General features: G+C 37.6%; 2 protein-coding genes across 25 annotated transcripts in view; both read right to left on the reverse strand.

Moving 5' to 3' along the window:
• The window catches only part of grin2bb (glutamate receptor, ionotropic, N-methyl D-aspartate 2B, genome duplicate b), a 193,567-nt gene extending 188,485 nt beyond the window's left edge, over positions 1 to 5,082 (reverse strand). For both annotated transcript variants that reach the window (XM_073946063.1, XM_068219735.2), the window contains exon 1: positions 4,985 to 5,082. The gene's annotated coding sequence lies outside the window, so the exon portion shown is untranslated. The remainder of the gene's footprint in view (positions 1 to 4,984) is intronic.
• A 3,966-nt stretch (positions 5,083 to 9,048) lies between these two features.
• The window catches only part of atf7ip (activating transcription factor 7 interacting protein), a 46,437-nt gene continuing 28,067 nt past the window's right edge, over positions 9,049 to 27,418 (reverse strand). For 3 of the 23 annotated variants that reach the window (XM_073945443.1, XM_005160043.5, XM_021475024.3), the window contains exons 2-14: positions 17,677 to 17,736; positions 16,388 to 16,973; positions 15,661 to 15,839; positions 15,073 to 15,219; positions 14,824 to 14,898; positions 14,565 to 14,626; positions 13,919 to 13,980; positions 13,174 to 13,833; positions 12,711 to 12,745; positions 12,356 to 12,413; positions 11,966 to 12,055; positions 10,150 to 10,184; positions 9,049 to 10,021 (exon numbers count right to left, since the gene is read on the reverse strand). In XM_073945443.1, coding sequence (XP_073801544.1) covers positions 9,554 to 10,021; positions 10,150 to 10,184; positions 11,966 to 12,055; positions 12,356 to 12,413; positions 12,711 to 12,745; positions 13,174 to 13,833; positions 13,919 to 13,980; positions 14,565 to 14,626; positions 14,824 to 14,898; positions 15,073 to 15,219; positions 15,661 to 15,839; positions 16,388 to 16,967 — 2,451 coding nt within the window. In that variant the 5' untranslated portion in view covers positions 16,968 to 16,973; positions 17,677 to 17,736 and the 3' untranslated portion in view covers positions 9,049 to 9,553. The other 20 variants (XM_073945484.1, XM_073945466.1, XM_021475019.2 and 17 more) reach the window with 19 other exon arrangements.

Raw genomic sequence — 27,418 nt, forward strand, 5'->3', positions numbered from 1 at the left:
ACTGCGATCATAATCTAACACTTCTGGTGCTCTTAAAGTGAGAGGGTTAGGGATAGATTTGGTGGTATGGATAGGTTTAAAGTTTCCATGAAGTGCTTTGAAATGTGCATTTTGATTTGACATTTTATATAAGCCCCTTTCACACAGTGATACCAGTAAATAACCGGAAAATTTCCAGAACGACTTACCTGTAAATTCAAAAAAGTGCTGTTCACACAGACAAGGATGTTACGGAATTTTTCCGGAAAAGAGCATTCACACATATATTCCAAAATACAGGTAAATTCTGACATCATTAACCAGAAATGAGCTCTAAACAGCTGCGGTTGTACTTGTAAACATTTGACTACATTACAAACTTTGTAGATAGATAAGTACGGTGAACAACTTTGATGAAAACATATGGAAGAACACTTTCGAATACCGGGGTGTTCATAATATGTGTGTGTGCTGGCACCCACCGTTTGCGTTACGTGCACACGTGTCAGAGCTTGAAGGTAAACAAACAACGGAATATCATAAACATTTTATTTATATATTTTTTAAACCCAGCTGGCATTAAGAATGAACATAGAAATATTATCTGACTAACATCTAGCAGCAAAAATGTGTCTGGAAAAATAATCTCAGGCTTTTATTCTCATAAACTGCATGAAATGTTAATGCATCTGAGTGTTCTGATTGGCTAAAGTAGACATCTTACATCAGCATGTTCTAGATGTGAACGCGATCTTTCCGGCAATCTTTCTTTTGCGTTTACACCGTGCAGCAATCCGGCAAATTACCGGTAATGTTACTTCACTTTCCGGAAAATAGCCAGAACGAATTTACTGGTATTTTCAAAAAGGGCTCGTTCACACAAATGACCTGTCCAGAAAATTACAGGTAATTTTCTGGAAAGGTCTGTATGTGTGAAAGGGGCTATAATCTTAACCGAAACACTAAGAGAGGGCAGGACATAGTGTAGCTCCTCCCTCTTTTTAAAAACAGCCAATAATGTTTTGTTTCATCACAGCTCTGCCAGTGAGTGAGGTATTTAATCAATGAATTACAATGTAAAGCATGTATTTACCCAATACGTACATTGTAAAAATGATTCGTTTTAGTGTAAGTACGTATTAGTTAAGGTCACTTGATATAAAGTACTACTGAATTTCAAAAATTATTTATGCCCTCACCTGAGATAAATATATTCTACAAGACTATATTAGAGGTAGTTGCACATCAATGCAGTTTCTTTAATTACACTACAAAGTATTAATGCTAGATAGCAAACCACTTAGATAGCAAAGTGTTACATAAATATGCAATACCACCGCTGTTTGGAATTCATGTAGACTACTTCCAATTTGAATACATAACTAAAACAACATTGGCAGTATCATTGGCATCATTTACATTGGGGAAAGCAGGGGATTGTCCACACAACTTTTTTTCATGGGCAAATTTGTCCACACTATTTACAGGAGTGATAACTGGGATATAATATTTTTATTAATATACTGTGATTTATTTAACAATCCCTATTGTTTGATTACTTTAGAAACACACATAGTTATGAATCAGATTAATGAATTGACATTTGAAATAATGAACAAAACACTACAAATTATCAAAAGATTGATATTAAAATGCATTACTGTAGCTCAGTGTATTTCAGTCCAAGTTGTACCAGATTTAATTGCACTGACTTTATTACAATACAGACACAAACAGTTCACCTGTAGATATTTTTCTCATTAAGGACCTATCCACTCACTCAAATTACTCAAATTAGCGACAAGCAGGATGAAGATATCATATAAAACATTGGATGAAACAAATTTAAACATTTGAGCTGTCAAACAATTGCATATAGGACTAATTTTTTAAATCAGAATAATATCAACCCAGGCTCATTATGGATGCATACCCCTGTATACATTTCTGGAGAGTGCGAAATACATCCCAAGAGGTATGTTTTTTTTTTGGAGATACCGTTTTTGCGAATCCACCACTGTGAGGCCGTTTTGTACGCTTTTTTTCAAATTTATCTCGCGAGTGCCATTAGCTCCTTCTCTTCTCGTGTAAATCCACCAGAGGCCACTGTCGACTGACTGGCCAACTGACCGATAACCCCCCACCCTTTTCCCTAAACCCAACCAATAGTGTTTTCAAAAGCAATTCGGAAAAAAAACACCAAATTTTAACCATGTTGTCAGATCCTACCACATTCTCACCCTGTTATTTACTTGTTTACTTTTGTTTTTGTTTTACCTGCTTTCTTGAACCGTTCTTCGCCGGACTAGATCCCTGTTGTCGTGATCAACTCTGCGTCTCAAGGTGATGTACGCGGCGAGCCACTGGACAAAAAGCTGTCCACATGGAGGTAAGCGGTCAGCTGGTACCACGTAAAGGAACAGAAGTTGTGGGCGCCGTCATACCGTTCCATAGCATTTGTTTAAAAGATGAAATGCAGCCATATGACCTCTGGTTAAATAATTCGTACTCTCCAGAAATGTATACGGTGTGCATATCCACAATGAGCCTGTGTTAAATAATATGTACAAAAACAGAACGGTACGTCATATAAATTAATGATCAAAATCTTAACATTTTAAGTTAAAATACTTACAGATTAACTGGCTGACTGGCCATAAATAATTGTACTAATATTGTACTAATAAAAGATGCGCATGAACTACAATGGAAACACTTTAACTGAACAAATTCCAGTATGCGCTCGAAAAGATCATGTGATTTTGTTTTAAGAGATCATGAGATGATGAAAATGTGTGTGAATGGACAAATCAGCAGGCTGAGCACATTGTAAAACATCGGAAATGTTAGTTTGGTCTTTCTAAAATGCCGTAACCATTTTAGTATTAGCGTCATTAAATTATTAATTACCTCCAGAATAGTCAAACACATTCGTGCTCCGCGTCTCACACCTTCAAACGCAATCACATGTTCATTGTGTGTCAGCATTTGTCTTTTGAGGCTCAAGTAATTTATTAAATGAAGAAAAGATTCATATTCCTGTTTGTAATATTCCTGTTTTGCGCATAAATTTAATTTGTATTTTTGGATAGAAACATAGCTAGTAGCACTTCAAGAGTAAAGGGCTTCAAATGAATAATAGTGGTCATAGGAATTTTCATTACACAACAAAATATATTGTTCACAAAAAAACAACATATTTCTTTGAGTTGGTGATTTTATTTGCTCACATCACCTTAGTTTCTTCTCATGGGAACAGCACAAGTTTCATTGGTAAGCAACAATCATCTGTTTCTCATCACTCCCATCACTCAATGTCAAATAACCCATTTAATTAATGGTCATATCTCTCTCTTCCCCATCTGTTTGGCAACATTGTGATTATATGTGCCAACCTTTGCTATCAACCTCATGCATAATGCAGCGACTGACTTAACTGCGCTTTAAAAAACAAACAAAAACAAATTATCTCTAATCAAAACAGTACACTGTCGGAACAAAAAAAATTTACGACTTTGTTTTAGCTTTGTAGAGCATCCTAAAAGAGTATGGGATATATGCTTTTGTCCTCTGTACTAACAAGAGAGCAGGAACAATTTTCATATGTGTATCTGCATATTTCCTCTCTTTTGGCTTTTCTGCATAATTGTAATAAAACTTTATGTAGATTTTTTATATAAAATATATATTTATAAAATAGAATAAATCAAATAAAATAGTTTAAAAAGGTTGGCAGACATTTTTAAGTACTTTAGAGTACTATAAAATAAAAACCTAAAAAAGCGTTTTTCTATAATGGTAAAAACTTTATTTTTTTCATGGCAAGGTTGACATTTGCATGGAATTGCTCATGTTTCAAAACACTGTAAAAATAACCGTTTCCAAATTTACATTAAGGCGACGCAGTAGCGCAGTAGTGCTGTCGCCTCACAGCAAGAAGGTTGAGCCTTGGCTGGGTCAGTTGGCATTTCTGTGTGGAATTTGCATGTTCTCCCTGTGTTCGCGTGGGTTTACCTCTGGGTGCTTCGGTTTCCCCCACAGTCCAAAGACATGTGGAACAGGTGAATTGGGTAAGCTAAATTGTCCATAATGTATGAGTGTGAATGAGTGTGTATGGGTTTCCCCATTGATGGGTTGCGGCTGGAAGGGCATCCGCTGTGTAAAAATGTGCTGGATAAGTTGGCGGTTCATTCCGCTGTTGCGACCCCAGATTAATAAAGGGACTAAGTCGAAAAGAAAATGAATGAATGAATGAAATTTACATTATTAACGATTGTAATTACACATATGTAGTTCATTTTTAGAGAACCTGGTAACTTAAATATATTAACTTAAATAATAAATGAAATAATATAACTTTAAAAAAATAATCATACTAGCTGGGTCTTGAATTATAAACGAACCAGTGATTCCAACCAGCCGCTAAAAGAGATGGTGTCCGTTTAGTGTCCTTTTTTTTTTTACCAGAGACTGTATAAATAGGTTTTAACCTGATTAACATCATGTGTGGTTAATTCATTCTGCTGTGGTGACCCCTGATTAATAAAGGGAAAGCCAGAAAAAAATGAATGAATGAATGAATGAATGAATGAATGAATGAATGAATGAATGAATGAATGAATGAATGAACAATATGTTCGTTTTATTTTGTAACAGGCGTTTGTCATGCAAGGAGGACTTGAACTAACGTTGACGTTAAAAGGTCAAGCCCTAAAAATGTATATCACATAGGCTACATGTTATTTAGATTTATTATCATTTATGATGTAATAGTTTATACTTGTATTAAAATATTCTCATTTGGTTTGTAAAATGTGTTTTTTACTAACAGATTTAACATTTGTGAAATTTTGAGTTTTTCTGTTACAGTTTTGACCAGCAGGCGACCCCACAGAGTAGCACTTTAGGTGCTTTAGATTATTTTTGCCAATTAACTGAACTCAGAGTTTTGAGAAAGCGTTATTTTTCCCATTACTTTCGTACATGACTCAAAAAGTGAGCTTACCGTGGTATTTTGAGGAGAAAAAGATCTCATTTGGATTTTTCCACACATAAATTTAACTCTTCCTCGTCGTCCAGCAACGTTCGTGGCAGTGACTGGATGAAATCAATCAGAGGGCGTGGCTTCTTATGAAGAACGTGTTTCCCTGACGTCTACTTAGGCTACGGTAGAAATTTCTCACTTTAGTGTTCTTCGCACTAATTAAATTTCACAAATTATTTGATGATGCTTCAACTTCGACCAGATTCTTGACTTTAAAACAATAAAAAAATTACATCTTCACGAGCATAATAATATAATAATAATAATAGTTGTTGTTGTTTCATTAGCCACTTGGTGTGCTTACTACACTGACGGCTGATTTAAGAGGCTTAGTTGAATTGGAATTCCTCTTTGCGCGGTCTCTGTACTGTTTATCTCTTATCAAAGTGTATTAAAAATCAGGATGAATGAATGTGAAGCCAGCACTGCGTTTTGTCCAGGAATTGTCAATCTTTGACTGCCACCTTGTGGTGCAAACACATAGTGGCAACAGCATGTGCAAGATTTAGCAGTGTTGTGCTGTTATTTTCGTTCATTTTAATTCTACTTATATACCAGGTTTCTGATTGCATGATGTAAGGAAGACATATTTTCTTTCCACTGGATAGTGTCTTGGATGAGGAAGACCTTTAATGAAGCTTCCTCTACTGATTGGCAAACAAGTAATCTATGAATGTATTATTAATAAAGTGAGTTGCTAAATAATGCACTGATTATAAAAAAGTAATGCGTCCTCATAATTTTTGGCTCTGCTTAAACTGATTCATGTTCATGTCGATGACTGAACACCCTGCAAATCACAATAAGCAACTTGTGAAAATATATATAGGCCTAAACTATCATTTATTATTCTGCAGGCTTTGTAATACTTTTAATGTAATTGGATATTATGTAGGTCTCGAACTGGATTCCTGGAGGGCCGCAGCATTGCTCCAACCCTAATCAAACACAGCTGTGACTAAGCAAGGTGTTCAAGACTACTATAGACACTATTAAGCGGGTGTGAGTTGGAGGTGGTTGGAGGTAAACTCTGTAACCCTTTGTGAGTTTGACACCATTGCGGTCTAGATTATCAAGACATTTTTTTTCTAGTGGCATCAAGGCTGGTCCTCCCTGAATCACTAAACCACCCAATTTGGCAGGAACCAAACATTAAGGGTAACGTTTAAAAGCTGCAGTACTTTTTCTGAATTCATTGCCAGTTATTGCACATTTCCAAATTTCTTTCAGTACATTTTTTTATTTCTCAGCAAGAAATTTGGACAAGCCGTTTTTCATAAAATGTTGGTTCTTTTTTTTTTTGTCTTGAACAAATACTTTAAATAATAATGTTATTTTCTGAGTATGCCAAAGTATGCTGACCTTGCAGTCTTCCAGGTCTCAACAATAGCTGAAAATTGTATTAAAAATGCCTCAAATATTCTTTTTCCCTCTCCTTTTGCACTCATTTCCATGCAGCTCTTTCGAAAAGTGCATGTGTCTGCTTTGAACAATATTAATAAGTAATTTCTCCACTAATAGTAATTTAAGCATATTCGGTTAAATTCTATTCTATTATATTCGGTTAAATCACTATTTTCAGGCATGTAAACAAAAACAATGGTTTCAACGTATTTCCTGTTTTACACTTTTAATTTTTATAGCTTATAGCTTCCAAAAAGAGTCACATATTAATAAATAATGTTATGATAGCTGTTTTAACATAAGGTTATGATTGAATTGCCCTATTACATTTTTTAAATAGTTTGATTAAAAGCAGGAAATGTTCATAGGCTAATGACATGACCACAATAAAATGGTCTATAATAGGGGTCACCAATCTCGATCCTGGAGGTCAGGTATCCCTGCAGGGTTTTAGCTCCAACTTGCCTCAACACACCTGCCTGGGTGTTTCAAGTATACCTAGTAAGACCTTGATTAGCTTGTTTAGGTTGTTCAGATTAGGGTTGGAGTTAAAATCTGCAGGACACCGGCCCTCCAGGAACAAGTTTGGTGACCCCTTGGTCTATAATAACAGTGTTTTATACTTGTCAAGTTTGTTTTACAAACTAGTTTTGAGAGGGTCACGTGCTATGATTTAACACGGCTGGTCTCACAAAGATAAACCAATCAGACAAATTCAAGCCTACATAAATAGCCCATTTTTCTTACCTCATCTTTGTTTTTGAAGAATCTCCCCATCCACCCCTTTTCCTCCTATACCAGGGGTCACCAAACTTGTTCCTGGAGGGCCGGTGTCTGGCAGATTTTAGCTCCAACCCTAATCAAACACACCTAAACAAGCTAATCAAGGTCTTACTAGGTGTACTTGAAACACCAAGGCAGGTTTGTTGAAGCAAATTGGAGCTAAACCCAGCAGGGACACTGGCCCTCCAGGACCGAGATTGGTGATCCCTGTCCTATACCAAGGATCTTGGGTCCCCTTCTATACTAAATGACCAGGCGAGAGCCCTGGGCTCAAGTACTGCCGACTCAGGGTTCTCTCCTGGGACAGCATGCCAAACCTGCAATCAGTATCAAGCATTAGCTAAGTGTGAACTCCTTAAAGTGCTTTTATGTTTTATGCTGCATGCCTTTTGTATCACCTTGGGACAATTGCGATATCAAATCTTATACTCAAAGATTTATTAGTCATATAGAATTTACCCATATGGCAGAACTCAAATCCAATGATTGACTTGTCATATTTTCAGGGTTCGCAAATTATAAGCTATAAACTCAAAAGCCACTTTATTAGGTACAACTAACTGGTGCCGGGTTGGACTCCCTTTTGCCTTTAGAACTGCCTTAATCCTATATTGCATAGATTCAACAAAGTACTGGAAATATTCCACAGAGATTTTGGTCCATAACATGACAGCATCACACAGTGTCTGCAGATTTGTTGGCTCCACATCCAAGATGCGAATCTCCCGTTCCACCACATCCCAAAGGTACTCTACTGGATTGAGATCTGGTGAATGTGGAGGCCATGTGAGTACAGTGAACTCATTGTCATGTTCAAGAAACCAGTCTGAGATGATTCATGCTTTCTGACATTGCTCGTTATGTTGCTGGAAGTAGCCATCAAAAGATGGGTATACTGTGGTCATATAGGGATGGACATGGTCAGCAACAGTTCTCAATTCACAATTCTGTCATTGACACGACACTCAATTAATACTAATGGGTCCAAAGTGTGGCAAGAAAATATTCCCCAAACCATTACACCACCACCAGCAGCCTGAACCATTGATAAAACTCAGGATGGATCCAGGATTTTATGTTGTTGATGCCAAATTCTGACCCGACCATCTGAATGTCACAGCAGAAATTGTGACTCATCAGACCAGGCAACATTTTCTAATCCTCTATTGTGCAATTTTTTGTGAGTTTTTGCAAATTGTAGTCTCAGTTTCCTTTTCTTAGCTGACTGGAGTGGCACCTGATGTGATTTTCTGAGGTAGTCAATCTGCCTCATGGTTTGACATGTTGTGCATTCAGAGATGCTCTTCTGCATACCTAAGTTGTAATGAGTGGTTATTTGAGTTACTGTTGCCTTTCTATCAGCTCAAACCAGTCTGGCCATTCTAAGCCAACATCAACAAGGCATTTGCCCCCACTGAACATTTTTTTCTTTTTCAGATCATTCTCTGTAAAGCCTAATGATGGTTGTGCATGAAAATCACAGTAGATCAGGAGTTTCTGAAATACTCAGACCAGCCTGTTTGACACCAAGAACCATGCCGCATTCAAAGTCGCTTAAATTTCCTATCTTCCCCATTCTGATGCTTGGTTAGAATTGCGACGATCATCTTGACCATGTCTTCATGTCTTAATGCATTAAATTGCTGCCATGTGATTGGCTGATTACAAATTTGCAATAACAAGCAGTTGGACCTAATAAAGTGGTCCAAACACACAATTTACTTTGTTTCCTGCATTCCCAATTACACAAGAAAAATACATGCACTTTAACCTTAACAACAATAAAACAGGTGGATAAACAAAATCACATTGTAGTCCAAAAAAAAAAAGACAGCTTCTTAAATATATCAATACTTTTATTGAGTGTCATTTTGGAGTGTCTGGGTACCAGACAAAAAACATTACAAAAACCTTTAACACGTCTCCTCTCTCCTTTCCTGTAGCTAATGACCGGGACCTAGACTGGAATATCTGTGCAATGTATTGAATATTGTTTTATTTTAAAAAAAAATTGTCCACGTAAAAAAAAAAATGATAGAGAAAGAAATTTGAAAACAATACTTAACTGAACATTCTGCACAAGGAAAATACAATTTCAAGCACAATGCAAGTTTGATAGTTCCCTCCTCATTGTAAAACAAAGTTGAAACAAAGTGTACGTGTCTGTATGCAGTGACGAGTCATTTTATGTCCATTTGCATTAGACAAACCTATTAGAATTCCCTACTATTCCTAACACGAAGGGCAAGACTAACCCAGTGGTCTGCGCATAGTTAACAATTCTGTAACAATTACAAATTTCCCGTTGGCCCAGGCCACCTCCCGCCATCGCTTGGAATCATTTTAGGTGGATGCCGAAGATGCTGGAGTAATGACATCAGTGCACTGCGGTTCACAGAACGGACCGAATCGTCCATACACATCTTTCGCCCTCACTGCAAAGTAATATGTGGAACCTGACACGAACTGGGTCAAGGTGCAGGCCATTGGAAGCGGCAGCGCCTTCACCTCCCCGATCTTCTTCCACAGCATCTGAGCTGAAGCACCTGAAACTGAGCTCTGGTGGTCCTGGTGATAGGCGTACAGGTGGTAGGTATCCACAGCGGCGCAGTTGCGGTCTGTTTCAGCAACACACCAGGAGAGGACGATGCCGTTTTGGCTCTGGACGCGTGCGAGTTTGAGCTGCGGCTGCTGTGGAGGGGATGTGTGGTTGGCTTCGGGTGGGAGGCGCGCCGGTGGTGATGGTGCCAGTGGTAGCGGAGGAAGAGAGGTGGAGGAAGAAGAGCTTGGACGGGATTGAGATGGAGAATCCTGAGAGACAAAAAAAAAAAAAAGATCACTATTAGAAGAGCACAGGAGCATTACTTCATTTCTTATTAGAAATAATAATACAGTAAAATAATGGACTCCTCTTAGAATATTTATATGGAAACACTTACCACAGTGGAACGTTGTGCCGATCGAACTCCTGTACCTGGGAAAAAGAGAAGCAAACACAAGTCAGCAATACATCTATGAAATAATATAGAGAATTACAGTCATTTTCAATGTTGAGCTTATTCTTCATGTACGAGCGGACACAACCATTGAAATCTATTTGGCTCAAGACTTCCGGTCTTAACTACCTGCATTAAATTTTAGACATTAAAGGTTCAAGACACCCTGGAGTACTTCTTTTGAAATTTGAACAGATTTGTGTTTTATGGATCAGTTAAGACAAATGTTAGCATTTGGCAGCTTTAATTGTGGGGAAAGTCAATAATTTCAACTTTTTGTCAGCTAATTTAATCTTTCGGGTGTAAATTAATTTAGGGACGGCTTCAAAATCAGTGACGTATCAAACAAAATCAACCTGCTAGTGACATGATGACGTGTCAGTTCCTCATTATTACTCAAAGCAGAGTTTTCTTATCCTATCCCTGCTTCGTAATTATTCATGACAGCATGTGCTTTCCAACGGCAAGGCAGACCTTTCAAGCTGTGAGACCCAATGACGGGGTGAGATCATGTCTGCTCACGGCATGGGTTGTATGTGTTTGTTTCCAGGAGGCTAGTTGCATGCATTTCCCCTGGATTCTGTCAGGTTTGCAGCAAGCATTTTTGTCAGGAGAGCTGGAGAAATGGCAGACTTTGTCTTTTATAAGTTGAGTTTATTACAATTCAGACGCAGCCTATATTACTGCTGCCATGTTTCCATGTTTAAAATCGGCATGGTTAATGGTCGGAGTAGACAGGGCAAGAGACCTGCTGCAATGCCATCCACTGTGTCTGCATTCAGACCTGCGGATTGAGGACAGAAGTCCCCCCCCCTCATTTTTATAGTGTTTACATAAACACGATTACCTTTACGATGAAATAACGAAATGTGGTTACGTGTATGTTAAATTACGTATAACAAATGTAGCAGGGCAATTAATTACTTACTTGGAGCTCCACGCCCATCTCTGAGCATTTTTTTTTAATTCTGAGGTAGACTTGAACTGAAAAAGGGGGTTTCATAACCCTTTAAAAACAGCTCATTCTACTGATTGATGTTGCAAACAGATTTTTTCTTATATTACTATACAGGGTGGGCCATTTATATGGATACACCTTAATAAAATGGGAATGGTTGGTGATATTGATGACCTGTTTGTGGCACATTAGTATATGTGAGGGGGCTCATGAAAGAATAAAAGTATGTTAAAACCAAGCACACCATTGTTTTTATTGTAAAATTCCCAATAAGTTTATTAAGGTGTATCCATATAAATGGCCCACCCTGTACTCTTGTACAGTCATCACTTGTTTGTAAAGTTTGACCGTTGTCTGTCATTTATTATTCATAGTCATTTTGCCCATAGTTCTAAAACAAAAATTGCACTTCCGCATTGTAGGATAAGGTCAATAAAAGGCCATTGTTTCCATTTAAAACATGCTGCAAACATACATAATGCAAATAATGCCTCGAAAGCAAAACATGCACATATTTGTATTGTATTGGTGTCAAATGTGCGGATGTCTGCACAGTGCATACTTATTTCCAATGCACCGATAGTTTCACTTTCGCTTTAAATAAGCCAAGGCTTTATTTTAAATGTTAGGCCTAACTGGAAGTCAATTCTAAATTATTCTGAATATATTTAGCTATTTATGCACCAAATCAGCACTAATGGCAGGCAAAAAGAAAGCAATCAAAACATGTGACAACAAATTAAAAAGTAAAAGGGGTAAAGCAAAAGAAAATGAAAAGGTCTACTTGAGCGAGACACTCACCGGTATTAGGAGTAGAGCTGACTAATGGAGGTGGCCCAGATGAACGCTGGGTAGTGACAGGGGAAACAGTAGCCTTTTGGACTCCTGTCACTGCAAAGCACCAACAAAAGGAGAAAAAGAGTTATGAAACATCTAAAAATACCAAGAGATTAAAAAAAACCTGTATAATTATGAGTAAATCAAAACAATACAACTATTAGTTCATTTAAACATTAAAATCATTTACTCAATGCACTGTTCAGCATCACTAGAAAAAACCCAGTCATTTCAAAGCTGCTCAGTTTCTCAATTGAGTGCAAATTATGGTTCTTCATATAATGCTAGCTAATTGACATTAAATTTCAGCAAATGTGAGAACACCTACAGAGAAATCAACAACAGTGGTTTTACCTTGAACATCATCATCATCTTCGGTCAGATCAATCACAGAACCTTTAGGACGCCCAGGCTGTAGAGAAGAAGAAGAATTTAGTCATTACAATAGAGCAACCTGCAATTATATAGTTTAAATCACCACATACAGTGGTGTGAAAGAGTTTGCCTCCTTACTGATTTCTTATTTTTTGCAGGTTTGTCACACTTTTAGGTTTTAGATAATCAAACAAAATGTAAATATTAGTCAAAGATAACAAGTAATCCATTCAGTTTTGAAATTAGGATAATTAATATTCAGGAAAAACTAAATAAAAATCAGTGAGGAGGCAAATACTTTTTCCACACCAGCGTGGTTTAAAATGAGACTTACCTGAGAGGCTGTTTTTGGTGTCGAGGCCTGATTATCTGCAACAGAAAAAAATAAAACAAGATTACATTATGGAATAAAAATACTGAAGAATAAATAAAACTATACCTTACTTTATAATAAAAGTAGTCAAATGTGCTAGAAAATGTATACTAAAACACAAGTCAAATAAGCTTACAAAGCACTTAAATAAATAAAATGGGGCAATGTATCCAAATGTGTCCGGATTATGCAACGAAACGGTGATTACAAGAAGAACAACTGAAAGAGGCAGCAGCAATAATTGTAATAATTGCAATAATAATTAATGAAAACCTAACAGTTTTTTGAAAAATATTTAATTAATTCCATGATTTAAATTTTATCTTTGAAATCTGTAATCCTTCCTAGGCCAAAAAAAACCCCAGCAAAATAACAAACACACACACACACACACACACACTTTACACAAAACATTTTCTCATACCGGTCTTAGAAGCCAATGCCGAAGCCGATGGTGAACCAGCCGCAGCTGCTGCTGATCCTGTTGCTGCAGGTCCTGTGGTTCCAGGAGAAGCGGCTGCTGTCGAGACTCCCACAACAGCGGCACACTGTGTAGGCGTTCGGGCAGTTGTCACAGATATCCCTGTGTTGGGTGAACTAACAGTCCCTGTGCCACCCGGATACACAGCCCTTGCTAATGACACTGCTGGAGCTGAAGAAGTGGCGGATGAAACATTGCCTGCTGTCTTCTGAAGCATGAAGGTGGTAGCAGGTGTAGTCGTCTTTGCTTTATTAATGTTACTAACCGTTGATAATGACGACACCGGTATCAAACCAACTCCACCGGCAGCATTAACTAGCGCCCCGCTTTGCCCATTGGCCATGGCTAAAGGCAGCTGAATTAAAAGTTGCTGCATGGCCACCGGTTGACCCCCTGATGTTGCTGGGGCGTTGGTCATAACTGTTGGATTTGGACCAGTCTTTAGTAGTAGGGTGCCAGTCTGGGACTGACCAGGCAAAGAGGTGGATGAAGGAGTGGAGCTTGTGGTTGTGGAGATGATCTGAAGAATTGGCGCAGTGGTAGCCAGAGCAGAGGAAGTTGGCGTAGCCGGCGTGGACAGAGGTTTGGGCTGGGCTGGGACCGCTAAGGGGGAGAAAAAAAAAGTTTTAGAGTTTTGAAATCAAAGATAGATTTATTAAAGTCAGTCAAAGCTTTTCAGAAAGCTCACCAGTTGAGTTAGAGACAGTAGGTGAACTGGACAATTTGGAATCCACTGTGGTTTTAACAGTACTGTAAAAGAATAGAAATATGATTACTGAAACTTTTACATCATTTGGGTAAAACAAAATGCACATTTAAGGCCATGTCCACACCTATATGATATTTTTATAAATAAAGTTATCCCGCTTTTCTTTTCTATCACCACCTGTTGGTATCGTATGCCCTTAACAGTGCATCACAGTGCGTTTTTGCATTTTCCCGTAAACGTTTGCTTAAGCCTTTTGTGCCGAGTTCACACCAAATGCGAGTAAATTACATATACGTTTCCATCTGAAATAATCGTTGCATTGGCACGAACGATCTAAGATATACAGCACTTTAATAAAACAGTATTGGTTAATCTAAAATAATGAAACAGCAAACACGCTGACGTAATAAGAAAAGAAAAACTTTTAGACGACCACACAGTAACTAACCAGTTTCTAAAAATCTCCACCCTGGATTTTTTTAGAAAGTTTCTCTTTCAGTCATGTTTTCATGTAGACAAAAGGTTAAAAACAAAACTAAGGTTTTGAAAATGTGTTAATGTGGACAGGGCCTTAGATTAATCATAACAACCAAGAGTAGAGTTTGACATTGTCAGTTTTGTTTACCGTTGTGGTGTAGTCGCGTTGGTTGCATTGTTGGCTTGAGCAGCAGCAGCGGCAGCTTGAGCCTGAATAATGAGAAGCAAAATGAATCAATCTTAAAAGTGAACTAAACTTACTTTCAAAAGCTCATTTTGTCTGCAACTAATATCTGAAAATATAAATTATATATAGAAATAACTAAGTTCTGTACCATTTAACACCAAAACACAAAAGAACTAGAACGGAATAAAAATAGCTTACGCAGTGATTCCCACACACTTACATCTTGAGTTCTCTTCGCATTCTCCGAAGCCTGATTAGCAGCACCAAACTTTTTGGCTAGCCGGGAAATCTTAGCCTAAAATCAATTCAGAGTTTCATTAATGTATGATAAAACTGTTAAAAGATGCATATGTATACTGCACTGTCATTAAAAGAATCCAAAGAGAGACCCAGTTTTTATTGAATGTTCAATGGCAATACATCAGCATACAATGACACTTCTCTTAATGGTGAAAACTTCCAAACTCACCTGTAGTGTATTAATATGCTGAAGAGCATTCTGTTGTTTGGTTACATTGTCGATCTTCTCCACCCTGTCTTTCAGCTCTTTTAAGCTTCTGTCAAATACAGTCAACTGCAGGACCCGTAACCGTTCCTCGACTAACTGCTGCACCATCTAATGGGGAAGGAGACAGAAAATGAATACGCATGTTATTTCTGACAGTCTATAATTTAATTCCATATCAATTTCTTTCAGCACTCTTTTCTCAAAACAATTTCCAAAATTCTACCTAACATCCGTAATTAATAGGTTAGCCCAGACTAATCCAAATTGAAACAGGAGAACCAAAGAGATTTACTCATGTGAATCCATCAATGTTAATAACAGAATAAACAGTTTTAGATTCATAATCTAAGATTAAACTGCTTGATTTTATTTTGTTGTCTAGTAAATAACTGAATCCTGAAAATTTTGGTCACAAAGCCTTTAAAATAAAGTGCATCGTTGGTGTTCCACAGAAGAAATAAAAGCGTAAAGGTTTAGATTAAAATGATTGTGGCCAATTTATTACAGAAAATTTGTGAACTTTCCCTTAAACAATAAATAATAACAAACCTTCTCTATTTTGTCCCGGTTTCCACCGTTGGCTGTGATTTTCAGCTCCAGCTGAGCCTCCAGCTCCTCACCCTCCAGCCTTGCTCGTTTCCCATCTCTCTCCTCCTCGATTTCTTTATCATCTTCATCTTTCTCCTCGGACAATGTTCTCTTTAGACCAACAGGGGCACTGTTGTCTGCTGATAAATGGAGGTAGAGTTTAGCCTTAAAAGGCAATGCCTACAACTTATATTGTTAAACTATCTATTGTTACTAGTGTAATGTTAGCTCAAAGGTTAAACTTCATACAAGCTCTAAAACAAATGCCAGCAGCAATTATAGGAAACTGAAAACAGTTGGGTTATTTTAAAACTTAGAGTAAGCTTAAAGGAAAGTTCAACCAAAAATATTTATCATTTTCACATCTACATTTTGTCAAATCGATATTTTTGTCCATGTTTGGTCAGAAGCCATTTCGGACATTTATCAAAAAAATCTCGAACAAGCTTGTCAAATATCCGACAACTGTTCTCGTTCTTTCTTTGTAAACAATTCCTTTAGATATTCAGTTTGCTAACAAAAAATGATAATTCTGTCAAATTGGAGAAACAGAATTGTTGATCTTTAATTGTTTGAAAGTCCATCGTAGAGGTTGTAAACAAAACCTCATATTTTTTCAATCTCTGTAATGAAACTCTATCGAGAAGCCCTGTCAACCTCTAATGTCAGGGTGGTTGGATGTCCTCACCTTCTGCATTCTCAGGTGTATCAGTATCTTTTTCATCCTTTTCCTCTTTTTGGTCTTCAGTCTCAGCATCTACATTCATCTTCTCCTCACTACTGTCTTTTTCATCTTTGTCTGCTTGGGTCTCATCTTCTTCGCTCAAGCACAGAAATCCTTCTTTAACCTCTGGGTCACAGTTCAACCCAGCAGGAGAAGCAGAAGGTGAAGAGGATGAACTTTTATTGCTTGTCTCCTTTTTCTCCTCGGTGGCCACAAGGGGGTCTTCCAAATCCATCGCAGGTGAGGTAGTCTGTGTGTTGGGTGGAGAGGGCGATCGAGAGACTGGGAAGGATGGAGATGGGGAACAGCGAGCTGAATCTGTGGCAGGTGCCATCAGGTCACCCTCCTTATTATTCAAGTCTTTCTCCGTCTCGGTATGAGTGCCGTTCATCAGAGGTGTCTGAGGTGGAGAGGAAGATAAGCTGGAGTTGGTGGTTGCCAGGGTGTTGTGCAGCACTTCCAATTGCTGTCGATCACTCATCTTCATAGTTTTCCGTGCGCGAAAGATTTTCTTTTGAGGTTCCTCAGGTACAGCTACTTCCATTTTCACCTGTGAAAAAAAAATACAGAAGAATATGTCAAAACAAATGCTAGATCCCAGGCTAGTTAGCTAAACTATGTGTGGTACTCAACAAGTCTGATTAATCTAACCAAGTAGAAATGTCTTTACAGGGGAGTGACCACAAGGTGTCACTGTCACTTATCTAAAAGATATTACTTGCTGTTCTAGAATTCTCTCTTCCCCTTGATCACAAAGACATTCTTTAACTGTAGCAGAGCTAACCTTAACCCTAGATTTAGCCTGTTTTTTGTTTTAGGTGGAGGTCCAGCCACAGTAAAAGTACTACAGTACTGTTTAGGTCTGTTTACCTACATTTTCAGTCTGAGCAGAAACACCTTCCCGATAAACAAGATAAATAAATAAATAAAAAACAACAACTGTAATCTAATGTGAAAGCAGCTTAACCTGACAAAAACCTTCCTCAATTCAACTGAACATAACTAGTGTGTTGGTAAGGCCACAACAGCAGTGCATCTGATTTCAGACTACAGAGAGAAAGAGAGAGAGTGCAGACTTTGTTTCCTCCCCCTCAATGCGATTGGTGCAATTCTTAACCAGTAAGAACAGAAGACTACAGAATCTGCTAGCGACAAGTAGAGTTCATTATATAATGCAGGTTTCAAAAGTTACCATCGTACTTAAATTAAACCAGTACTTCTGTGCATCACAAACACACATTAGTTTATCTTACCAGGCTAGGATGTCTCGAACTGTCCTGTTCATGGATTTGGCAGGCAGTCGCTTGAGGATCCTAAAAAGAAAAAGTCAAATTTAAAAATAGTTTTGCACATATTAAAACTAATTACTGATAAATTACGCATTTGTGTTTATCCAATAAGTCTACAATTCAAAACCAGACAAGTGTTTCCATTTTTCTGTGAAGCAAAACTCTCTCATGTTTTAATAAATAAGTTGCTCTCAAAATGTTACATAATGATAACCCAGAATTTATAACCACAGATGAGTACTGAAATATTCTCCGCTTGTTTATCTAGTAAACACACTTTAATGGTTCTATCTTTATGGATTACTAATCCATGTTAAATCTGTAGCGCAAATGTTATGACAGATGATACATTGAATTCGATTCAAAGAAAAAAAAATTGTCTACATAGAGAACAAAGTAACTTCAGATTAAGCAGTGAATGAAAACACTGGTTCAACAGAATTCAAAAACTAATTTAAATTCTTATCTCATCCTAAAATATGTGAACTATATCAATTGAATACTAAAACTGTGCCATCTAAAAAGACTACGAAGTATTGAAACAATTGTGGTTCAACATGGTTATCTGTCAGCACTAATATTTTCTTAAATAGTACAAAGAATAGCCACCTTGATAGTTCTTTAAAAACTCAGTCTGATCCAGGAAAAAACAGTAAAGTTTCAAAATACTAATACCTTCAAAACATCTTTCTGGATCTAAACAACTAATCTGTTTATTCTAAAGCATCGCATCTGCTTTACTGTAGTTATTCTTTCTTTACTACACATCCCATATAAATATCTTGCCAAGATCTGAAAGCAAAAATCCACAGGGCACCACATCGCTGCTGCACTGCTGCATTAAAAACCATCTTGGCAGGTGTGAATGACGTGGCTTCTATATATACCTAATTGTCATCCCTATAGACAATCTGCACCACTTTAAACTTCCTGTCAACATCCATTTATCCAAAGTCTGTTCTCCATGTCAACCCCCTAAAAAAGGATTTTAATTTTACTGTAGGTTCAACTACACCTTTATCAAACTGTCCTTTCGAAACACTGAACCATCACCACAAACTGCTGAGTTAGGAACAAGTAAACTAGGCACAAAGGGAAAGTATAAAGCTGATGAGAGCTAGCAAATAGAGGTGCCGTTAGAAACTCATAAGGAAAACTAAAAAACATGGTTATATTCTAATGTCATCAACCCAAAAAGAACAGACATGTGCCTCTGCATTGCTCCATGTCCCCAGGTCAATGTTCACAGAAAGAAAATTGAGCTAACAAAAATGGCTGCCAGCCTGTAGGAAGCTTGTTCTTCTAGGCTGTTCACCGCGCAGAGCCTCACTCTGGCCCTCCCCCACCCTGACTGTAATCATAGACGCTGAGGTTGCCGCTCTTTTGCAAAATGGTCGCCAGAGCTGCCGTGTAAAGCCAGGCGCAGTTCTACAACACTCCTCCTGTGCCTTACTCCTCCACACTGTCTAACCTACTCTAACAGACTGTGCTCCCTTTGAATCCAAGCTGATGTGAACAGCATCCCAGGGTAAAATCTTGCGCATTGCGAGAAAAAAAAAAAGGTTCGTAAAATAACCAAGCGCTATTCCGTCGCGAAAATCGCTACCTGCTGGAAGTTGCATGGTAGGCAGAGTAAAAAAAACTTTTTTAAAAAAAATTTTTTTTAAAAATAAAAATCGAACATTCGAAGACCTAAATACAAAAATATTGCAAAAAAAAAAAAAAAAAAAATTTTAAAATCAGGCTGGTCAGCCTTTTCTGAAGCAAAACTAAGAGGATTAACTGATAAAAAAATAGAGTCCAATGACAAATAAACAATTCCAAATCACGCAAAGAGGCAAAAATAAAACGTTGCGAAAAAAAAAACGATGATGTCGACAAGAAAACAAAAACATGAGAATCTCCACTAAAACAAATCTCATGTCAAAAAGCCCATTCATCTTGTGCCTGTACAACCTTAAGAATCTAAATTTTCTTTAACAAGAATCAAGTCTTCGAGTAACAAAACGTGTCAAAAACCACCTTGGGCTGAAGTCTTCAAGAGTAGGCCTTGATTAGTAGCGAGCGCAAAAACAGGAGCATGCCTAGTGTCCAACTAGCTCAAAGCGCACACAACACAGAAAAGAGGAACAGAGAGAGACAGAGAGAACGGGAGGGGGAAGGGATCACATGTGGAGAGGCGGAGCACATTCTTTGTAAGGTGTTGGCTGTAACTAGAATAGAAAAACAGTGTAGCTACACACAATTGTAGCGTTACAACCAACAGAACAGCGTCATATGAAACAAAAGACAATTTTTGGACTCATGAGGAGACTGTGTGAGGATTCATCAACTCTCAGACTGCTGCTCACTGTTTGACCAGTGAAATGCTTTAGCATATATATATATTTTTAAAAGGGTGTTACAAAACAAAGCATTCATCCAAACATCTTCATAAAAGAGATGTTAATAAAGAATAAACAGAAAGAAAACTGCAGCAGGAATGAAAGAAAAAAAATGCCATGTGCTGGAAAGCAAAAACAGACCCCTCCCCCACTGCTGCAGGCACAGAGAAAACAGGGTGGAAAAGTACTGCGATGTGGATTGTACCATTTCAACACAGAAGGGGATTCTCTTGTGCACCGCTCTGTGTCAACACAAGAGGGAGCACAAAAGTGAATCTGCTCTGCATTTAAAAAAAAATACTGCAAGAGAAATCAAATTTTCTTCATGTTATTTTTTCAGCGCATTTCTCCAATAGTCATTAACGTGCATCCCTATGCAGCACAAACATCTTCTGACTGTAGTTTTGCTATTGCACAGCAGCAGGTTTGTAACAAGGTTAAAGTTCAAACTCCTGCCGTTTACAAACTGTAATGACTGTTGTGAGCTGCGATTGCCTCTGTATGATGGCAGGCATATTTAATCGCTTCAGATGAAGTAATTCTTTAGCTCATCAACTTTTTATACCGCTTTGTAATAATTTATTATTAACTTTCATGTGTCTGTGTGTGTGTGTGTGTGTGTGTGTGTGTGTGTGTGTGTGTGTAGTTAAATGGCTAAGAAATTGTTAAGTGTAATTAAATTGCTTGTGTTTTCTTGTGAGTTATTAAAGGAGAAATGAGTCCCTAATATTCCAGTCACTGTTTTTTTTTTTTTTTTTTTTTGGGAGAGGGTCATTTAAAAAGTGGGTCATTCTGAAAGTCAGCCAAAATGTCACTTGGCATCTATAATGTTGGGTATTTTATAAGCGCTGTAAAACTATGTTGTCCATATAGGCAGTCCTTGTTCTAATTCACCTAAACATTTTTCAATGTCATCCTCTCGATCCTTTTCTGTCATGTCTCAACATGTGACAGAAAGACATAATCTAAATTCAGTACATTAAAACCACTCAAAAGCCTACCTAAAGCAAAAATATTCAAGATTAGATAGCTGATATCTCTATAAAACTACATATTTGCACATATTTCGTCAAAGCAAGATGGCATTTATGTCGTAACTGATAAAGTTCTTGCAGACAGTAAATACCGTTTTCATATACTCACAGTGTCCTAACCAGACATGACCAAAGCGCACATTAATCTGCGCTTTGGTCCTAGCTATGACAAGCTACGGCACTGCATATTGCTCTGTCAGCTTTCCATTTCTGTACATCAGGTAGTTCCGCCCATTTACAGATACATCTAATATAACGAATCCCTCAGTCTCTTCAAGATTATTACGAAATACATTGTCTAGATGTCATCATGAAAACAAATTCACTTTCAAATATTAGCAATATCCAGCAGTACTGCGCAAACACGCAGAGTGCAAGAGAATGTGGAAACCATGAGAACCACACACACACTAATCTGATTACATGTGATTTTGTTGCATTGCGTGGCATATTCACTTTCAGAGTGAACAATGAAATAGTTGCACTGCATCTGTTTTACACACATCTGCCTAGCAGCACTGCACTCGATGTCACTATTGTGCTAGCATAATCCACAATCAATATGTGCCTAGATACACAATAAAATCAATCAACAATTCTCAGGTGCATCCCTTGATCAGAAGAGATTTTTATTGCTTAAGATATAAAATAAATAGTTGTATTCTTCAATTTGTTTCTGTACACATCCTTTTTTTTAAACGGTGGAAGGCCGATGGTCAAGGTCAGCCGAGCAACATGCTTCTAGCCTGAATTATTTGAATATTTCCATGTACAGAAAGCATTGGCTTCTCATAACGTACGGTCCCATTGGAATAAAATAAAAAAATATGAGCATAATACGGCATCTCTAATGAAACCAATAAAGAGACTGTGTGCCATGAGGGTGCAAAAATGACATTCATTCACTCTGCTGTTTTCATTGCTCTCTGTTGTTTCGGCTAGATTTAGTTTTGAGTCACTTGGCTGTTTCTATTGCAGTTTATATTAGATTTTTTTATGTCCCCAGTAAAAATATTTTCTAAATGACCTGTAGGACCAATGTATTGTCAAAATGTCATTATCGAATTAGTTTGTCAACAAGGCGGCAAACCGATCCATAGATTCTCAGTGTAAAGAATAGAAACAGAATAAGAACTAATACGGAAGAGGATAAATAAACAAGTTGGTGGGAATAAAAAAGTACCACAACTCTCATTTACACAATTTGCTAAGTTTACTTTGGGCTATACAAACATTTTTGTTTTTCCTTTGCCTCAGTAGAAACCAGAATCACTTAAACAACGATTCACATTATGTTAAAGCAAGAAGATAGAATGAAGCACAAATACAAACGCAGATGTCCAGTAAAAATATTAGTAACACAACTGTGTAGGTCACTTCCCCACACAACAAATTACATATATCCTGCTTTCCTCTACAAGCTACTATAAGGAGTCAGCTAATAACAGACAACAGGCTGAAACTAGTTGAGACAAGTTTACATCTCACAGATCTCATGCATAAAAAAACTAAACAAAAACACTTGAGAGGATTCTGGTGAAGCGATCATCCTGGAGTCACGCCATCAAATTAAAATTAACAAATCATGTTAATTTTCTTTATGAATCAACATTATCATATCATATTTCTTTCTTTTAAACCTTGCTCGTAGTCTGATTGACACACCTTCAAAACCGTAAACAAACTGTCAAGTTTCAGGCATAAGAGCTCAAACACTAGGAATGGCTAGAATGACACGAGTCAAGCGCAGGCACGGCACAACAGCTGTAAACCGTGCGTGCACACACTGCAGCTACAACCCAGAACAAACATACAGCAAGGCCTCTTTAGGGAGCTCCTCCCTCTCTCTGCCATTTCAGACTAGCAGCTCTTAAACTGCAGTAACACAAAATGGCCACCACCTAGGCAGCTGACAACAAGCCAAACTGTAGTGGCACCATTCACACATATTAAACCAGAATAGACGATAATATTTAAGTGGTATTTAAATTAGCCAACTTGCATTCAGCATTTGTCTTGTCGCTCTCTGATTCCCAATGCCTACTGTATCATTCAGTTTCATTTTTTCCCCCTCGCACAACGCAAAAATCTTCAATTCATCCTCTTGAAGGCTGTAAATCTTCAGTGTGTCCTGTCATTCATGTTGGTGGATGGCACAAAAACAAACCGATGGCCGCTTGTCTTCTGGAGTGCCTAAAAGATTTTCAATTGATCAGGTGCGTGTAGCTCCTCCGAGTTTTATTAGGACTCTTGTTTTGCTCATCCGGATGCACTCCTGAGGACTACGCTTTTATAGGTACTCTTCAATCCATCCAGGTGTTCCCAATTTTCAACACATTAACGAGCCACATTGACAACAGCAGCAGCAGCAACATCTCTAGATATTAACCATGCATGGCTAAGCTAAGCTATTTTAGCTAGACAGATTTAGGATGCTATTTTAATAAGCATTATACTCTAAAAACAGATATTGTTATCAGAGAATGTCTAAGGATGTTAGCTCTACCGCAAGGGTGCTCAATCCTACTGGAGATTTACCTCTGTGCAGATTTGGTTTTGAAGATTGTGATTGGTTCCAAAAAAGGACCAGAACCAGCTAATCATGCTCCTCGGGAACACCTGTAAATTACCACAGGTGAGTGGAAAGAGGGTTGGACCTAAATTCGGATTAAAGGACAATCTCAGGACTGAGTACCCCTGAATAACATAATGTCTACTCAAATGATTTGGTTAATAGCAAACACAGTGTTAGCACACAATTTCATGCAGTGACAACAAACATTTGCAAGCAAAATGTCAAACTGTGATAAACACCATGAAAATAAATAATAAACCACACATTTCACAGAAGAATTCTAATAAAAAGAAACAAAAGCAGGACAGGAAGAGAGAGAGAGAGCTGTGACCTTACACTGCAAACCTCAAACACAGGCCACCTTCAGCTTGGAGGAGAAATTTGCAAGGGTGACTAGCCTCCGTGCGATCAAAAGCCTAGCAGTAGAGCTGAGCCAATGTGGGGGAGGGGCAGGGCCAGGGCTGTACCATGGATTTTACAGGGGTGCAATTGTAATTAATGTTATTAAAATGAACACCTTAATATACAATGTCTGAAACTGGCAAATGAGTTGCACTGTATATGTACACAGAACCGCAAAGGAGATAAAAATTATCATTCTCTAAGCAGTTTATTTATTAAGGTTTGTTGTTTCACTGAATCTTTGAAACATGTTCATAATGTAAAGCTGAACAGAAATTTGGAAATCTAATATTATTGTATAAAAACTGAAAAACATAACTTAGCTCTTAACCCATCAACCTAGCTGAGATGAGTTCTAGACCACAGTCACACTGCAGTGTAGCTCCACCCTCCTGCTGCAAAGTAGCACAGCAGAGCAGACAATGGAAAATTACCGGAGTACGGATTGTACCATTTAAGAACTGAAAGGGGGACATTTTTAACTTGGCCATTGCAAATGTCCTAGTTTCAAAAAGATTTTAGCTACAGGTCACTTCAATCTGATTTTCATCTAGTCAGCGTTCTGATACGTCTGACAAACAGCACTGAGGTCTCAATCAGAGACCTTTGAGTACAAACATTTCCACACATACTTATTTAAATACAAAAATGCAATTAATTAGGAATATGAATCTGTACTACAGTGATTCTCAAGCATAGCCTATGATTAGCCAAGAGAGAATGCAAGCACGTCTAGTCACTTTACCCCTTAAGGAGCACACAAAGACTACAGGGAAGGGGGATGGGAGCATAGCTATGTTTGAAATTGTATTTAAAAACGTTGCCTTGTTTATATGTTAAAACAAGAAAATATATTTTGCGAAATACACAAGGGCTTAACCATTTATCTTTCAAAATTCAAAAGCAGCACATCTGTCCTTAGCGACAAGAGCAGTCTGCAAGACTTTCCAGTGACTGATAAAAATCATGGAACTGGCAACACTACCAGTCTGACTGAATTTCCTACAGCAGTGGGGGAAGGTAAAACAGAATAGGCAGGGAATGTACCATTACTAATTAGAGGGGTGTGAAAATGGGCTATATACAGACAGTGTTTTTTAGCCAATGATGAACTTCCAGTGAGAAGTTAATGTGAATATTTTTAATTCCATACAATTGCTTTTATAGCATCGATGTTGTAATGTAATTCAGATATAATCAGTTAAATAGACTTAAGCATCCATTTGGTTGTTAAAGTGTAAAAATAGACGAAAGACCGTTAAAATGCAAGTGACGTCATTAGCAGCAGGCTAGCGCAAAAATTTTATTGAAAATACTAGGATAAAATAATTTCCATATTTTAAAGACATAACGCGGACAAATATAATTTAATGCAGTGCTTGTTGTTTGATTTAATACCCACTTTATATCGAATCTCAGCCAGACAGTGAAGATATGCTGTTTTTTTTAAAGAAATCAGATTTTAAACGCAGCTATTTTGCATAGGATGCCAATTCACCAGAAGCTGGGCTAAAATTAAGTCTGTGTACATACACCCCATTCACACACCTTTGCGTACAAAGAATTGTTAAAGCTGCCTAGATTAAAAATAATTATATATAAAAAATAAATAAATAAAATCACTTTTTATTTACCGTTTCACTATAGGGGTGTAAAGAGTGATGCAACTCACAATTAATTTCAATTTACGATTTGATTTCATGAATCGGTTCTCACGTTTCTTAGTTTAAAAATTTATATTGAAGCTATTTTTGTTAACAAAAATATATTATACAGTAAACAAAAAAAGATGCTCTTTTGTGAAGCTAATAATAATAATAAACAAAATTAATTTGAAATTCGAACAAAAGATCTAAACAAAGACGAAGCATACATGGCCTAATACATAAATAATATGAAGGAAACGGCAGATGAGCTGAATGAAACAAATTCCCTCAGCCAGTAGGTGGCACTTAAAAACTGAAGTATTATACTTCCTGGGTAATCACTGTAAACAAAGCAGTGCTGCACTTATGAACACTATGTAACGTTCAGAGGATAAGCGTGAGTCCAAAATCGCCTACTACAGTAGGTACTGCATTTGAATTTAAATGTACTACTCGGCCATTAGAAAGTACGATACAGTATGAATGTCAGTAACTATGAATGGAGTTTGGAAGTCCATTTTGTCATCATCACGTGACCTACCAGCGTCAATTGCATCGCTTTACTCCCATTCATGAATTATCTCGCAGTGCATCACGGGATAGGGTAGCGTCCATCCGATGCACATTTCAGAATCTCGCTGGAAGTAGTAGGTCATCTGACATACTGTTTTTCATTCTATGAATACAGACATACTACTCGGTTCGTATACTGTTTTTAGCATACTACATAGTATGGAGATATGCAATTACGGACGCAGCCACCGTCATTAATCAAGTGACATCTACGATGCGAATTCTATCATCTAAAAGTTCCATAAATGACAAAAGTCTCTCTATTGTATTATCGAGTGTTTCCCCAATATATATTTCTGAACGCAAAAAGAAGATTTATTTTGTGCCAGAAAGCTGAAGGAGTGGTTTCCCTGCTTCTATTGGTCAACGACCCATTGTGGACAATAGGGGAAAGATCAAACACGCTACAATTTCTTTGATGACCAAGGCCGTGCACAGGGGGGTGGCTCAGTGAAGCATCGCAGATATAGCGCTAGTTGTCGAGAAAAAACGATTGAATCTTGCACTCCGGTAACCTTTGTTTGTAAATCCCGACAACACCCTATGTCAGGCAAATTTTCATATTTCTGCATCTCAACCGATTTGTATGTTCAGATACATAAATCAATTTTGAACCAGCTTCTGGTTCATCAATACATCCCTAGATATAGCTGAAGTAGCTTATATCTGGACAGAGACCTGCGCCAAACATTTAAAAATAGTGGGCAATTTGCCAAATCTTTTGTGATGCTAATTTTCCATTCAGAGAACAAACCTCAAATTGCTAGTCAAACTGGTCCAAGCAGTACTTTTAAGCTTGATGAGCAAGTTCTGAGTCTGTATAGTTATTCCAGTAATGCGAATCAACAAATATCAAAAGGTATTCATCTGAAATCTCATTTCTGCTCGAATTGATTTTGAAATCCTGATTCCAACAAGACTTTTGCTCTTTAAACAAGTTCAGGATAGTGTATGCAATGATGTGGTGTTTTTTGATTTCTCTGGATAAATGCCCACATGCTTATTTTACCCTGCACAAGCAGCCACAGATTTTTCTGCACCGCTAATCAGAGATGGCAACACACTGCTGCTGCTGCTGCTGAATCTACAGCA

The sequence above is a fragment of the Danio rerio genome, chromosome 1 (genome assembly GCF_049306965.1).
Source record: "Danio rerio strain Tuebingen ecotype United States chromosome 1, GRCz12tu, whole genome shotgun sequence".
Classification (NCBI taxonomy): Eukaryota; Metazoa; Chordata; class Actinopteri; order Cypriniformes; family Danionidae; genus Danio; species Danio rerio.